We start from the raw sequence: 16,906 nt of genomic DNA on the forward strand, positions 1-16,906 counted from the left end.
CGGCATGAACTTCGCCTACAAATCTGATGGCTTTGGGTTCGAATCCCAGCAAAGATCATTTTTTTTCTTCTTAATCCAACTTGGTGGTTCCGTCCTTTGGGATAATTTTTAGGCCCAGCCCGGGTATATTTAAAATAATTAAAATATGGCACTTGTATAAAAATATATTCTCTTAAAATTAGGATCATTTTGAAGAATGCATCCATCATGAGAAGATGCAAACTTATTCTAAAGTCCGTGGATAACAATTTACCAAGGAGTGCTTTGTGGCTTACATTGTAAATAAAAAAACCTTTAAGGAAGGATCCATTCCCACATTCTAATAAATATGTACATTTTATATGATCACTAGCTGATGTCCCACAAGAATGGCAAGGAATTAGTATTCTACTTAATTTGATGATGGATAAATTGAATAAGCCTATATGAGGTGTGAATCAGAAATTTACCTTATTTTGATGAGTTAATTCCAAAATTTTATAATTGTTAATGAATATATATATACTTATTGCATTCAATAACAAATATTTGAAACATGTTTGAATATACTTTTTTTAAATTATATTAATTTCTTTATTTTTTATCATTTATGTACTCAATAAAAAATTTAATCTTGGATGAGGGTTTTGTATATTGTTATTATGGAAACATATTTTGGATATGGACTTAATAGAATGAGCCTTTTAAAATTGGCTTCAAGAAAGTGAAAACCAACTATTTTAGGAAGAGTATCTCAGATTGTTACATCATCAAGATACGAAAAATTTATATCCATATCAAATTTATATTTAAGATAATAGATAAGATAATGAATACCAAGGTAAAATAAACAAGGACTGTAATTCCTGCTGGATCCTTTCGTCAGAATCTATGACATGTGGGCTGAATAAAGAAGTTTTAATGTTGCAGTTGTCTCTAGGAATTTTGAATAAACAGGAAATTTGGGATAAAAACAATTTATGACTGTTATTGAAAGCATTTTTAAAGTATACTTTATAATAGCCATGTCAGGAGGAGGATTTTAGATATAATATAAATTCGTGTTGTTAAAAAGCCGAGTTTTTACGGCTCTGACCTCGCTTAGGCTCAAATAACGATTATGACAATTGCTACTTGTCTATACATCTCATTGAAGTTTTATTTTAACATGTACGCAATCTATATTTTTGCCCATTTGCGTCAAAAAACTTAAAATAACGATTATGACAATTGTCACTTTTCCATGGTACATCTTCATGAACTTTTAATTTAACATGTTTACAATATATATTTTTACACATTTGCCTTTAAAAAATTGGAAAAAGTTCAAAAATGACGATTATGACAATTGTCACTGTCCTATGGTACATCTTCAATTAAATTTTACCCATTTGCCTTTAAAAAATTGAAAAAGTTCAAAAATGACGATTATGACAATTGTCACTTTCCTATGGTACATCTTCACTGAAATTTTAATTTAACATGTTGCAACCTATATTTATACCCATTTGCACCAAAAAATTATATAAACTTTAAAAATAAAGATTATGACAATCGTCACTTATCTAGGGTACATCTTCACTGAAGTTTTATTTAAACATTTTAGCAATACTTATTTTAGCCCATTTACATCAAAAAAATTATAAAAACTTTAAAAACAACGATTATGACAATTGTCACTTTTATATGTTACATCTTAATTGAAATTTTAATTTATCATGTTAAAAATACATATTTTTGTCCATTAGCGTCAAAAAAAATCTAATATACGTTTAAAAATATTGATTATGATAATTGCCAATTTTCCAAGGAACATCTTCATTGAATTTAAATTTAACATTTATAATATAAATATTATTTTACCCTTTATCTCAAAAATGTTAAAAAATAACGAATATGACAATTGTCACATTAAAATATTTTCGTTAATAAGATCATATAAAATAACTTTAAAGAGATATAAAATTTTTAAAAAAATTATTTAGAAAAAACCACATCTTTTAATATACTAAAAAAATAGATAATTTTACAAAGATGCTAAAAAAAACTATAAAAGATTTAGCTAAAAGATTGTTTATTTATAATAAAATTCTCAAAAGAATTACTCAAAAATGATTTATTTACAAAGAAGATTTAAAATTCTTATCAAATCAAAATATGTTCAACAAAATGTATATATATATTATAAGGTAAAATCTTTGTAGATATTGAAGATAGAAATATCAATAAGAACTTAAACGATTGAAAGATGGTTGTTAGACCAAAAATAACACTAAAAAAGTCTGGAACGGGCCGGCCCTGAATATAAAAATCACGGACTATGCCTAAATATTTTTAAAAAATTCCTTGCCAGGCCTAATTTTTTTAAAAATAGGATCCTGGACGAAATTTTTTTATTTTAAAAATTCGGGCAATGCAAAATACCTCTGCAGCTATCTGATATTAATATTTAAAAAAACCACATTTAAAAATTCATAAACAATACTTAATATTAATATAAACCACCTTTAAAAATGTTTAATAAAAAAAATTAATTAATATTTACATCAAATTCTATGAAAAAATAAAGAAATAAAATGTTGAGTTAATGAAAGATTACATTGTGTGACAAGAAAAATGGGAGAAGAAAATAAAAACAAGTTTTGGTGCAGAATTTGACGCTGAGTTCGAATCCGTTTTCCAAATTTTCCCTACACGTCAAGTTTTAAAAATATTACCGTATAAAGACAACTTTTCGAAATCTCAAAAATGGTAAAATTTAGGTCTTTATACGGATATATTTTAAAAAGTATCGAATAAAAATCACTGAAAATTGGTTATATTTCTTTATAAATTTACTAATTTTTATAATTTTTTTATCGATTGGTTTTTGAGAAAAATGGTAAAGAATTTCGTTTTGGGGGTCTTAAGTTTTCAATTTAAATTACTATCAAAATTATTAACTTTAGAAGATAAATTTTATATAATTTTGCTTCAAATATGCTCAAGATTATATATTAATTCTAATTACGTTTCAAAAGTACTCTATGCCATGAAAATTCAACCAAAATCTATAAATTAAAAAAGTCGGTACAGATATTTTCGAACTTTTTAATTTGTACACTTTTATTGAATTTTCTTTGCATAAAGCATTTTTAAAGCAAAATTATGGTAATATTTATCTTTTTTAGTTGTATTTAGTAATATTTTATGCATTTATGATCAATTTACACCAAAATCAGATATCTGTACCCACTTTTTTTAATTTGTACTCTTTTTGAATTTAGCATTTTTGAAGCAAAATTCATTTAAAATGCAATAATTGGTAATTTTTTCATATTTTTTATTAATATTTATCTTTTTTAGATGTATTTAAGAATATTTGTTTTTTTAATCAATTTATATCAAAATATATGATTTTCCAAGGAGTAACGAGTAGGAAGAAAGGAGAATAATTTTTTTTTCGTGCTTAATTTTTCATATACATTTAATTTCTTTCATTAATTTTTTTTTCAAATTGGATTTTAAATATTATTCAAATTCCCTCCTTATATAATATTCTATAAAAAATTAATGCCGAGGTCCCCTTGTTTAAAATGTGTCTCTAAATTTTGTTACATCTGTGAGGGCTATATATTGCCCGCACAAAAATGTCCAATTTCTCCAATCAAAGGATTTATGAAATTTATTACAATATTCCACTCTGCAATTTGGATAAACCATTTGCCCCTAATTACAAATGTAAAACATGTTATAATTCTTTTAGGGTAAATGGAAAACTGTCATTTTTGCCTTATTCGAAACCTGCATTTTGGCAGGTAGCAAGAAATCATTTGTGGGAAATATATTAAATGTAAGCTATATTAAAAAAGATTTTATAAATAAAGGTAAATTTAAAAAATATAGGTTGTTAAAAATTGAGTAAGGATTTTATAAAAAAAATTTATAATAATAATAAGGAAGATTTGCTGCAAAAATTAAGATATGTTTTTAGTTATAGGGATCATTAGAACCGAAGTTATAAACCTTCAAAAAGTGCTAGAAATGACTTTTTGGCCACTTTAACCTAAAATAAATAAAAAAAAACTGACGTGCTAGAAAAAAACTGACAGCGGATTTAGAATATGCATAAAAAACTGTCTTAAAACATGTTTATTTTATATTCTCCCAAAAAATCAAGTCGAAATTTGTCACACAGTGTTATTTATCTAAATATCTTTAGCTTAAAAGAAAAAATGATTTATATTTTAATTTATATACCTATAAAATAAAATAGCATGTACAAATAAAATTTAAAAACAAAAAAAATATTAAAAAATATATATGAGGGGTATAATTTATTTATAAATTCTAAATTTGTGTTTTTTTTTATTTATAGCATGAGTATATAAGCATAAATAATATAAAATAATAATTTAAAAAATTACATTAAACAAATTCTATATAATAATAAATAGAAAATATAAAAAATGAATCAATGCTTTTTTATGTTATTTTTTTATAGCTGATTTTGATTATTTAATATCCAGTCTTTTTTTTTAAATGAATATTTTTAAAGTGGGTGTTATACTCAAAATGATTAAGCAACTTGTGAATGAGTTTTGCCTAAATAACAATTATTATCGTCAGGTATAAAATATACTTTTTGCAATTTCATAATGCGGGTAGAAAAAAACAAGAGTCTGCCATACCGAAACAATGTGTCGTAGATCTTTTTTAATTATGAGATCTTACTTTTGGCTTGAGCCTCAGTCAATTTTTTGACTCAAAAACAAGCTGAATTTAGAGCTAAGCATGGCTCAGATGTTTAAAATTAAATTTAGGCCAAAAGTTGGCTTGAGCCAAGTTATGAGCTGATTCGAGTCAATTTTCGACTAAAAACTGGCTGAGTTTAGGGCTTTGCCGGCTTGGCTCAGCTGTTTAGCAACACTAACACTAATCTTAAATAAATAAATTTCGCCTCAATAATCAGCTTGAGCCTGAGCTGAATTTTTGGCTTAAAAACTGGCTGAGTTTTTGGCTAAGCCAGCTTGGCTAAGCTGTTTAACAACACTGATATAAATGGTACATGAAGCGATTTTGCCTTATCCCTTAACACCAAATCCTAATTGATATGTATACTTTATAAGTTAATACCCGACCATGAGTATTGTACTGTGGCAATTATTTTTGCTAAATAGCCCATTGCAATGGGTTTATACCACCACAGTGTTTGTGAGATAATCAAGTTTACTCCCATAATTGATTCGAATCTATGATGGCTAAGAGTATTTAGGAAGGTTTTTAAAACATTTAAATGATTCTGATGAATGCTGATTTTATACGAAGAGGGAGGGCAAAAACTATTGCGTCTGGATGTGGAAAATTTGTTAAAAGAATTGATAAATATCATAACTCACAAATCATATTTTTTTTATTCTATATTTTTCATAATATATTTGGCCTTTTCTCTAAAAATTTGTAGAAATCTTGGAAGAATGAATATGGATTATCTATCCTCTCATTTGACTATTCTGATTCATCCATCGTCATATGAAAGTAGTTATTATTTATCCATAAGGTGAAAATTCTGATTCCCTTTCATACAAGCTATCAGCTAAAATTAAGATAAGATTCCATGATATGTTAGTGTAAAATTGAATATCGTTAAAAAGATATTTTATTTTAGATAAATAGAGATTCTATGTTACCCTAGCGCAAAATTAAATTTCATTATCATTATACTTTAATGGAATCCAGAGTTACTATATTCTAGTAAACATCATGTTAGGGTCAGTAATGTTTTTGAAAAAATATTGATCAACCTGATATTTTTTAAAAACCAATCCAATATGATATTTATAGTTTTGGGTTATTTATAATACATTTGGCTAGTGTTATTAAATGGCTCAATAGTCTAAAAATTTAACTAACGATTTTAGCTAAAATAAATTACAGAGATTTTGCCCACAGTGGTAGATAGGATAGGTGTGAATATTTATTGGCAAAATTTCAAGGGGGTAGTTATTGTAGCAAAATAATGATCCAACCATTTTTTTAAATATGTTAAATGAAGGAATTTAACAACATTCAACCATAAACATTGTACATAGTTTAAATGAAATAACTTTTGGAGAATAAAAAATACACATTTTTACCATTATCAAAGTTAGTTAGTTCTTTGAATTGAAAATTGATTTTTTACAATATTGGTTAAAAGATAGAATAAAAATAAAACAAATATCGGATTGGGATATCAGATCAATTTGTAGTAAAATTGGAAGATATTGGATCTGATAGGCAAAAAATTTGGCAAAGGCCTTTGATATTTATTATTAAAAAAATTATAAATAATGTTACTTTGAAAATAACTTTTCTATATCATCTTCAGTGCAAATATATGGAAGATTCCTCAAGAATATCCTTCCACTATCTAGTACAGATGGTACATAATTCATATTTGGATAATTTTCATTTCCTTCCCTCCTTCCATCAATATTAATTTCAATTTTAAAAGATTCTTTGCAGTTATAATTAGTAACCTCAGATTGTTTGATTTTCAAAATTTTTGTTTTAGCAATTCTCTCCATTTCTACAAACCTATTCTTGAGTAGTGTTTTGTTTCTTAGCAAGGCAAATTCAAGAGACACTTCATCTGTGAATTCAACCATAGCAATATATGAACCAATACTCTTTTTGGCAGATTTTATTTTCTCATCATTTTTTTTATAAATTCTAACTAATTTCACACTTTGAATGTGATCTTGAGTAATTTTAGGCTCAAAAAATTTGAGAATTTGATTCTTGGTGACCTTGTTAGGCAAGTTAGATAGCTTTGCAATGTGCCTCTGTTGTATGATTGTTTTGGGTTTTCCAGAACTATTCAAGAAAAGAGGCATACATTTTTGGTGATTATCAATATCTTTATCTGGATTGGATTCAATGTTAATGTTATCAGCTCTTAAAAGATCACACTTTATATAGTTATTATCATGCAATAAAACTTCTATTGGATTTGATATATTATTATTGTCAGATATCTTTTGCCTTTTAATTTTTTGTGACATATATTTTTTGTCAGAAATTTTTGTCATTTCATTATTAAGTGTAGTTTGTAATGAGTGATTATTGTTATATTCTATAAAAATGGAATTATAATTGCATATAATTAAATTACTATCATACCAATACCAGATGATATTTCTATTATATTATTAATCTTAGGTTCAATATCAAATTTCTAAATATAATGAAAATTAATAATGAAAAAAAATTATAAAGTACTTTAATAATAGATTGTTTGTGAAATGCTGAACTATCTTTGGAATATCTACTCCAGGAACGTGGTTTGGATGTATCCTTCAAATCTGATGCTAACTGAACTTGAATTCTATATAATAAAAATAAATTCTAGTTTATAAAAGTTTTATAGACATACCTTGAGGTGTTTATAAAGGATTTATGAAATTTTTTAATGGCAAGAGCTGCTTGTTCATCATTTAAAAAGCCAATAAAAGCAAACTTTCTAAATTTTCCATTAGTTGCAAATTTTAATTGTAAATCTGTTATCTAAATATATTAAATAAGCAATAATATTAAGTGGAATTAATACATTTTAAAAGTAGATAAATATTTTAAATTACATACCAATCCTTGAGTGGCAAATAATTCTTTTAACTTTTCAGGATTTTGTCCTATATAATCAGGTAAATTCTTTATAATTATTCTAGACATGCTAGAATTATAAAGTCTCCAAATATAGTATACTTAAATTTTGTTATAATAATATTGAAATCATCACTAACTGTCAAATATAATGTGATATCATTCAATGACATGTTGAAAGAAGCAATATCAATGTTTCGATTTTTATATGAGTATTTGTAATTGAATGCAAAATTTAACTTAAATATTGTATAAAGATATAAGTTTTAAAAACTTCTAATTTTAATATTTGGCTAGAACCACACTAAGATTTTTCATTAAGTTCAGGCGCATACGCAGGAATTTGGTCTGGGGTGGGGGTGGGGGGGGGGGGGGGATAAATTAATTTTTTAAGAAATATTATTGTTTTTTAAAAATATCAAGCATAAATTTATCAGGACAAATAACTATTTCTAATACACAATTTTAAATTAATGTGAATTATAAAAAAATTATATGTAAAGAATCACTTAAATGACCCAAAATAGAAATTTGAATTTTTTGAGCTTTAAAATTTATATATAAAGTATAAAAAATTTAAACGTTAGAAATATAAATAATACACAAAAAGCTTAGGGAATAATTGTATTTTGTATGTTATATATTTACAATGTAACATCCAATCTTCGTTGGAATTGAGCCAATGTTATATATATCATTGGATTGAGCTAATTTTCCAATTATCTCATCCTTGCTTGCTTATTGTCAAATGCCTATGAATATTCAAAAGATCCAAACCTTTCAATCTACTTTCAAAAGTTGTACTTCTTGGTATGTTTTTCAGACCTTCAGGCCCGGCCCTCGGGCTGGGCAGTATGGCCGGGCCCGAAATTTTTAAAAATAAACACCCGAGCTGAGCCTGAATTTTTTTAAAAAAATATCTAGGCTGGGCCTGAAATTTTTTTTTAAAAATGGCCGGGTCGGGCCTGAAAATTGAGCTTAGCCGTAAAAATCTTTAAAAAAATCCGGGTCGTGCCCTGAAAATGGTACCTCTGCAGGGCTCTGTTATTCTTCTTAAAAAAAGAGAATGTTCTCTCATTAGTTTACTATTGGGAAGAGTTGCTAATATATATAAACCCTTTTAATACATTGGGAATATAATCTAAAATGTGTTTGAAATAATGCAGAGCATCCATAGCATTTTTTGGGATTGTATCAACCATAGTTAATCTTATAAACATAGTTATTCAGCTAATAAGGCATCATAAAATACTTTAACATCTTCATGATAAAAATCCAACAAATATTTTTTTTTCTATCACCATCTCAAAAAGGTTGGGAAGGCTTTTATGGAAATAATATTTGCAGATTGGTAAGTGTTAATGAATTAAAAACCATTCATTTATTTGGTTTAATGTGCATCTAAGATATACTCTTCTACTGATCCTATATTATTGTTTTAACTATGAGTTTGTCTTGCTGCAAGTCGAGTGAGACAAATTTTAAACAGGTATAGCTCTGCTTTTGATTTAACAATAACATATAAAATATGAAATTCTTCATAAACATTAGCCCTAATTTCCTTGAATTCTAATAAAATGCTCTTCGCTATTCTCATCTTCTTAATCAAGTCATCATGCTTTTGAAAAGTAATACATAAAATAGTTGTACATTAATGAGAAAAAAATTTGGAATAAGCATTGAATCCAATAATTTTCTTGCTTCTAAGGAAAAATTTCTTTCAGGCCATTGTGATAAGTCAGTAATAGCAAATAATCGGCTCTTCTAACTCCATAAAAGCTGTTACTGCTTGATGGCGGAGACTATCTCGTAGAACAAGGTTGCAATTTCTTTCTCCCTGTTGGACAATTTCAGAATAATTATTATTTGACTAGAAATTTAAAAATGGTAGATAAATATTACGCCACTAAATTTGAAAATAATTAGATAATATTAAGCCGGAAAACTTGAAATCGAAATTAATTGATAAACCTAGTGATGAATGTGATAATAAATGTAATAAAATATATATTTAATATGAGATAGGAATAAATATTAACAAATATAAATTAATATAGTACTGTGTAAATTTAATTCAAACATTTCCATATTTATTAATTTATTTGAAAATAAAATTATTTGACTTGTAAAAAGTTGTTAAAATAACATATTTATATATTCTTATCAATTTTTACAAGTTAAAATTTTTATTTACAAACGAATTAAAAAATATGGAAATGTTTTAAATTAAATGTGCACAACACTCTAAACAAAAATATTTTTGAAAAATATATCCGGCATCTGCATCTTTTGGCTTGGGGGGGGGGGATTTGTCCCCCAGCCCCCTTCCCCCGCTGCGTACGCCAATGATCAAGTTAATAATTAATATTACTTTTATTAATAAAATTAACTTCTTATTTATTAAAATTAATCCTTAACTCTGTGATATTTTATATTCATAAATATTAATGGACTTCCACACCGGAATGGAAGCATATGTCAAATTTCGAAGAAGAATTGTCGCAGAAAAATGATCTCTATAAAAAATACAGTCCAAAGATTTATAAAAATTTGAATTATATTCATATATATTTTTTAATTTGTGTAGAATATCAATAGTATTAAATTTGTTGCATATATTTTAGAATATAATATAAATAAAATATTTATTCATATTCGTAATAAAGCAAAAAATATATATTTTTTTATATTTTTTATATATAAAAATCGTAGCCTAAACCCACTTTTCACCAAATTTTTATGCAATACGCTATTAATGTTGATTAAAAAAAATTGAAAAATAATAGTGAACAAATTAATGTTATATCTAAAAATATTTTGACAAACTAGCGTTGGCAATATATTATTCGTCATTTTTTTATAATAAAGATATAACATATCTTGAATTTTTAACGAAACTATCTAATGTTAGAAGAGAATTGTTATAAAATTTTCTCCCATTATATTGCATGGACGTCATCAGTCTTAACAATCTCGAAAAAATTTTTAAATTATTTTCAAAATTACCTCCTTCTTTTTAGCTAATATGTTATCATATAATATCATCTTCTTTTTTTTTTAACCTAACATTATCAAAATTACATAGGGTACTGTGGCGTCGCTAGGGAGAACGCGCAGGGGCTCGAGCCCCCTGAAGCAAAATTAATGGTATCTTAACCCCTTAAATTAAAAATAAATTTTTTGATTGTCCCTGAATGATTTCTTTTATAATTCTATTAAGAAAAATATAGATTTAATTTTATTATTTAAAAATTAATAAGACTATCTAAATATTTATTAAATGAATACTATTTTAAATATTAGATATAATTAATACATATACATTATATTTTCAATGTCAGCTAGCAATCAAATTTTGTGTTAAAAATAGAATATCAATAACACTCACTAAATATTAATTTAGCATTAACAGTTGAAGTTTAATTGACTATTATTATTAAAATTATTTTATAACCCTTATTAAATAAATATAATCATTTATTAATTGAAAACTAAAAAATTTAATATTTTAGCAGAGTTCAAAATGACTAATCAACTGTATATTTATTTTTAAAATTTATTATCATACCCATTCCAATGATATATATAACTTATATCATTCTGTTGGAATTGAATTATTTCCACTTTTATCACAGATAATTATTACACCTTTTTCATTGATTATCATTTTATTTTAAATCATAATTTAAATTTTATTATATGAGAAATTACATTTTTATTTTTAAAGATAAATTACATTTTTTTATCTCTTTATATATCATTTTTTTAAAACAATAATAAAAAAAAATAACTAATACAAATTGATGTATATAAAAAAATGTTAATATAAAATTTTCACCGATTAAATTTAAATACAAATTGATATATAAAAAAATAAATCAATTGCCAAAATAAATAATAAAATAACATCGATCAACATATTCAACAGCATCCTTGCCGTCTAAATAACTCAAGGCTTCAATATATTTGCACAATTAATTCTTCCAAAGATTTTGAGTGTTTTTATTTTATCAATTTATCCAACATAATAAATTCTGATACTAGTTTACATCTTGAGTGTCATGGCTATTATTGCAAATTAACTTTAATCTATTATTTGTGTTTATTGCTATGTAATTTAAGATTATTAATACAACGGCTGAGAGGATATGATTTATTTTAGATAAACAATAATGGTCAACTGTGTAGTCGATATATTGTAGATCATTTAAAATGGATGATAATCTTTTAGAAATTTAATATCTCACAATAATTTTCTCGATTACTTATCTAGCTACCATCATGTCATCTAAAAGGAAGCTCTAACCACTTAATAGTTTTATGATTTAGATAGGTCGTTTATACTTTCTTCTGCAAGAATTGTTGATTTGGTTTAGGCCTAGAAAATATTTCCTTATTGGTCCATTCTAGTGTTGTTAAATGGTTGATTTTATCGACCACGACCCCGAGTCGAAGTCGTAAAAATTGGCCCAACCCAGAGCTAGGGTCGATAAATCAACCACGACCCAGCCCGACCCATTGGGCCTGTTGAGCCGACCCGGGTTGGCATACTGGGTCGGCCTGCTGGGTCGACTTGTTGGGTCGGTCTGCTAGGTTGGCTTGCTGGGTCAATTTGTTGAATATATAGAAAATTAAACAAGTTTGTTTTAATCCGGGTTCATTGTTTTTGATATTAGAAAGATGTTTTTTAAATTTATTTATAAGTAAATAATAACTTTTTATATCTTCTTATCTTATCTATCACATTGGTCATAGATCTGCCGAAAGTTAGCGAATGTGAATTATAAGGAGGCCCACCCTCCCTATAATTTTGCTGAATTTTTTTTCTCAGGGATACCAACACTTGTACAGATGTATATTTATCAAAATGAGTGGAATTACGCCCTATCCAATTTGTAGTTCTAGAGTGAGGTATAGTTATGGGTGTGAGGTAAGAAAATAAAAACTATTCTTCTAAATACAAAATAGCTATTAATTATTTAGTTAAAAAAATTTCATTTTAGATATCGTATTTTAAACTAAATATTATGTAATCAGTAAAATACATATGACTTGATATATTTTCCTTTCGTTATATATTCTTAACTTCACTTTGTAATCGGAAAAAATTATATTTTGCTTCTCATAATTTTTTTCTAACATCAAATTTATATACCTTTATCATACTATTTGGGTCTATAAGGTAAGGTGCCTAGTCATTAGTGTTGTTAAAAAGTCGAGTTCTTACGACTTGCGACTCGAGTCGTAGTCGTAAAAAACGGCTCCGACTCAAGCCGATCAAAGAGCCGAATGAGCCGACTCACTTAGTAGGCTCGCTTAGTCGGCTCGCTTAGTCGGCTCGTGTAGTCGGCTCACTTAGCCGGCTCGCTTAGTCGGCTCGTTGGGTCTGCTCAATTTTTTTGTTTTTTTATAAAATCTGGTAAATTGCTAAATTTTGGGGAAATGATTAATGTGAACAAAATTATAATAAGAATATGTTGTTTTAGTTTTTCGTATTTTTTTGGCATAAATGGGTTAAAATAAGTATTGCTAAGGCTAACATGTTTAAATAAAATTTTAGTGAAAATGTACCCTTGATAAGTGACAATTGTCATAATCGTTGTTTTTAAAGTTTTTTGTATTTTTTTGATGTAAATGGGCTAAAATAAGCATTGCTAACATGTTTAAATGAAATTTTAGTGAAAATGTACCCTTGATAAGTGACAATTGTCATAATCGTTGTTTTTAAAGTTTTTTGTATTTTTTTGATGTAAATGGGCTAAAATAAGCATTGCTAACATGTTTAAATAAAATTTTAGTGAAAATGTACCCTTGAGTTTTTAAAGTTTTTCGAATTTTTTTGACGTGAATGGGCTAAAATAAGCATTGCTAACATGTTTAAATGAAATTTTAGTGAAAATGTAACCTAGATACAGGGTTTCCCATTCTAAATAAGAAAATCATAATATTTTTTTAATTTTTGTCAATTTTTCTTTAACTTTTATTTATTTTAGTTATTCCTTTTTAATTTTTTCTAAATTTTTGCGATTTCATAACGTTTTTTTTCTTACTGTATCTTTTCTCAATTTATTTCTAACCTTTTGTGATTTTCTTTACTTTTATTTTTCATACTATATTACGTTTTTTTTCATCATAGATACAGATATAATATTCTTTATATGATTTATACATTTTAATCTTTTGTATATATTTTAACCTTTTCAATCTGGTCATTTTTAATCTTTATTTTTTTGAGCATTTATCTATTTTTTCTTCTCATTTTTGATAATTATTTTTTGAAATTATATTTAATGTTTTTGGCAGACAATATAACAATTGCTAAATTATAAATTAATTGTTTGGTTTACCTTAACTGTAATACCAAACGATATTTAAATTAATAAAATATAATCATTTTTAAATTCTTATTTTTAAAATTATCAAAAATGAGAAGAAATAAAATTGAGAAATGCTCAAAAAAATAAAGATTAAAAATGACCAGATTGAAAAGGTTAAAATATATACAAAAGATTAAAATGTATAAATCATATAAAGAATATTATATCTGTATCTATGATGAAAAAAACGTAAATTGTTAAAAAAATAGACCTAAATTTATAAATTGAAGAAAAATAAATTGAGAGAAGATATAGTATGAAAAATAAAAGTAAAGAAAATCACAAAAGGTTAGAAATAAATTGAGAAAAGATACAGTAAGAAAAAAAACGTTATGAAATCGCAAAAATTTAGAAAAAATTAAAAAGGAATAACTAAAATAAATAAAAGTTAAAGAAAAATTGACAAAAATTAAAAAAATATTATGATTTTCTTATTTAGAATGGGAAACCTTGTATCTAGGTACATTTTCACTAAAATTTCATTTAAACATGTTAGCAATGCTTATTTTAGCCCATTTACATCAAAAAAATACAAAAAACTTTAAAAACAACGATTATGACAATTGTCACTTATCAAGGGTACATTTTCACTAAAATTTCATTTAAACATGTTAGCAATGCTTATTTTAGCCCATTTACATCAAAAAAATTCGAAAAACTTTAAAAACAACGATTATGACAATTGTCACTTATCAAGGGTACATTTTCATTAAAATTTCATTTAAACATGTTAGCAATGCTTATTTTAGCCCATTTACATCAAAAAAATACAAAAAACTTTAAAAACAACGATTAAGACAATTGTCACTTATCAAGGGTACATTTTCACTAAAATTTCATTTAAACATGTTAGCAATGCTTATTTTAGCCCATTTACATCAAAAAAATTCGAAAAACTTTAAAAACAACGATTATGACAATTGTCACTTATCTAGGGTACATCTTCACTAAAATTTCATTTAAACATGTTAGCAATGCTTATTTTAGCCCATTTACATCAAAAAAATACAAAAAACTTTAAAAACAACGATTATGACAATTGTCACTTATCTAGGGTACATCTTCACTAAAATTTCATTTAAACATGTTAGCAATGCTTATTTTAGCCCATTTACATCAAAAAAATACAAAAAACTTTAAAAACAACGATTATGACAATTGTCACTTATCAAGGGTACATTTTCACTAAAATTTCATTTAAACATGTTAGCAATGCTTATTTTAGCCCATTTACATCAAAAAAATTCGAAAAACTTTAAAAACAACGATTATGACAATTGTCACTTATCTAGGGTACATCTTCACTAAAATTTCATTTAAACATGTTAGCAATGCTTATTTTAGCCCATTTACATCAAAAAAATTCGAAAAACTTTATAAACAACGATTATGACAATTGTCACTTATCTAGGGTACATCTTCACTAAAATTTCATTTAAACATGTTAGCAATGCTTATTTTAGCCCATTTACGTCAAAAAAATTCGAAAAACAACAACGATTATGACAATTGTCACTTATCAAGGGTATATTTTCACTAAAATTTCATTTAAACATGTTAGCAATGCTTATTTTAGCCCATTCACGTCAAAAAAATTCGAAAAACTTTAAAAACAACGATTATGACAATTTTCACTTATCTATGGTACATCTTCACTAAAATTTTATTTAAACATGTTAGCCTTAGCAATACTTATTTTAACCCATTTATGCCAAAAAAATACGAAAAACTAAAACAACATATTCTTATTATAATTTTGTTCACATTAATCATTTCCCCAAAATTTAGCAATTTACCAGATTTTATAAAAAAACAAAAAAATTGAGCAGACCCAACGAGCCGACTACACGAGCCGACTCGAGTCAAACTCGTTTTATCGACTAGAAACTAGGCTTGAGTCGCAGCTAAGTCGACTCGGCTTAGCCGTTTAACAACACTACTAGTCATGATGAATATTAATCCTATACGGATGTATAAAATAACATTATCATAAAAAATAAAATTTTATCGGTAAGATATAGTTAATTTAGAAAACTAGAAAACATTAATTTAGAAATTAACATTCAAGAGAGTAATATATATATTTTATTTTTTTGTTATAAAATATCTATAAATAATCAAAAAGGGTGTAACAAAATGCCAGAAAAATATCTTAAAAGGAAAAAAATATTTTGAAAAAAATTGATATTTTTTTTAAATTATAAAATGATGTGAAGTTTTATTTTGTTCCTCTGTTTACATTTTCGTTCGAATAAAGAAAATTTTCTTTGCAGCCCGATATATAAACCAACATATTTTTATTTTAAAATATAATATTTTTATAACTTTTATATAATAATATGTTGTGATGATTTAATGAAACATATTGACCATATTTTTCAGTTTTATAAGTATTATTGAAATTTCTTTTATTTCTTTTGTTGTACATTTGTAAAGATTATAATTATATATGCATGTGTTTAAATTACTTTTATTAAAATTAAATTTTTATTACTTTTATTAATAAATTTTTTTTAATTTTAAAAAATTGATTACTTTTATAAATTATGGATCAGGATGACATTATTTTCACCCCATCAGACAGTTTATCATTCTTGGATGATTCCACAAATTTCTTTGAATCTTCATATTGAATAGTCAATCTCAATTTGGTGAAGATCTTCGTAAATTTATATTTCTGTTAGCTATGTTATAAAATCATATAAATGATAATTTTTTAAAGATATTAGATGAAAGTTTGATCCCGTTGAAATCTAGCAATGATCTTTGCAAAAAAATATTTGTGAAAACACCGAAGAAAGGGCATAGGAAATGCTCCCTGTGTAGTAGAACATATTGCATAAGTACATCAACAAGTAATTTTATTTTAATATATAAAAGACGTAAAATTATTAGGCCGAAAATTTTTAACGAAAGATGATTATAAT

At 25.6% G+C, this 16,906-nt stretch overlaps 1 protein-coding gene across 1 annotated transcript in view; it reads right to left on the reverse strand.

The window, feature by feature from the left end:
• Positions 1 to 7,680, reverse strand: part of LOC135927559 (probable RNA-binding protein 19) — a 28,845-nt gene extending 21,165 nt beyond the window's left edge. Inside the window, exons 1-5 of the mRNA XM_065463619.1 lie at positions 7,585 to 7,680; positions 7,376 to 7,506; positions 7,222 to 7,327; positions 7,123 to 7,177; positions 6,298 to 7,075 (exon numbers count right to left, since the gene is read on the reverse strand). Of these exons, the coding sequence (XP_065319691.1) occupies positions 6,298 to 7,075; positions 7,123 to 7,177; positions 7,222 to 7,327; positions 7,376 to 7,506; positions 7,585 to 7,671 (1,157 nt within the window). The 5' untranslated portion in view covers positions 7,672 to 7,680. The remainder of the gene's footprint in view (positions 1 to 6,297; positions 7,076 to 7,122; positions 7,178 to 7,221; positions 7,328 to 7,375; positions 7,507 to 7,584) is intronic.
• Positions 7,681 to 16,906: the final 9,226 nt, after the last annotated feature.

The sequence above is a fragment of the Gordionus sp. m RMFG-2023 genome, chromosome 3 (genome assembly GCF_954871325.1).
Source record: "Gordionus sp. m RMFG-2023 chromosome 3, tfGorSpeb1-WG-v2, whole genome shotgun sequence".
Lineage (NCBI taxonomy): Eukaryota > Metazoa > Nematomorpha > Gordioida > Chordodea > Parachordodidae > Gordionus > Gordionus sp. m RMFG-2023.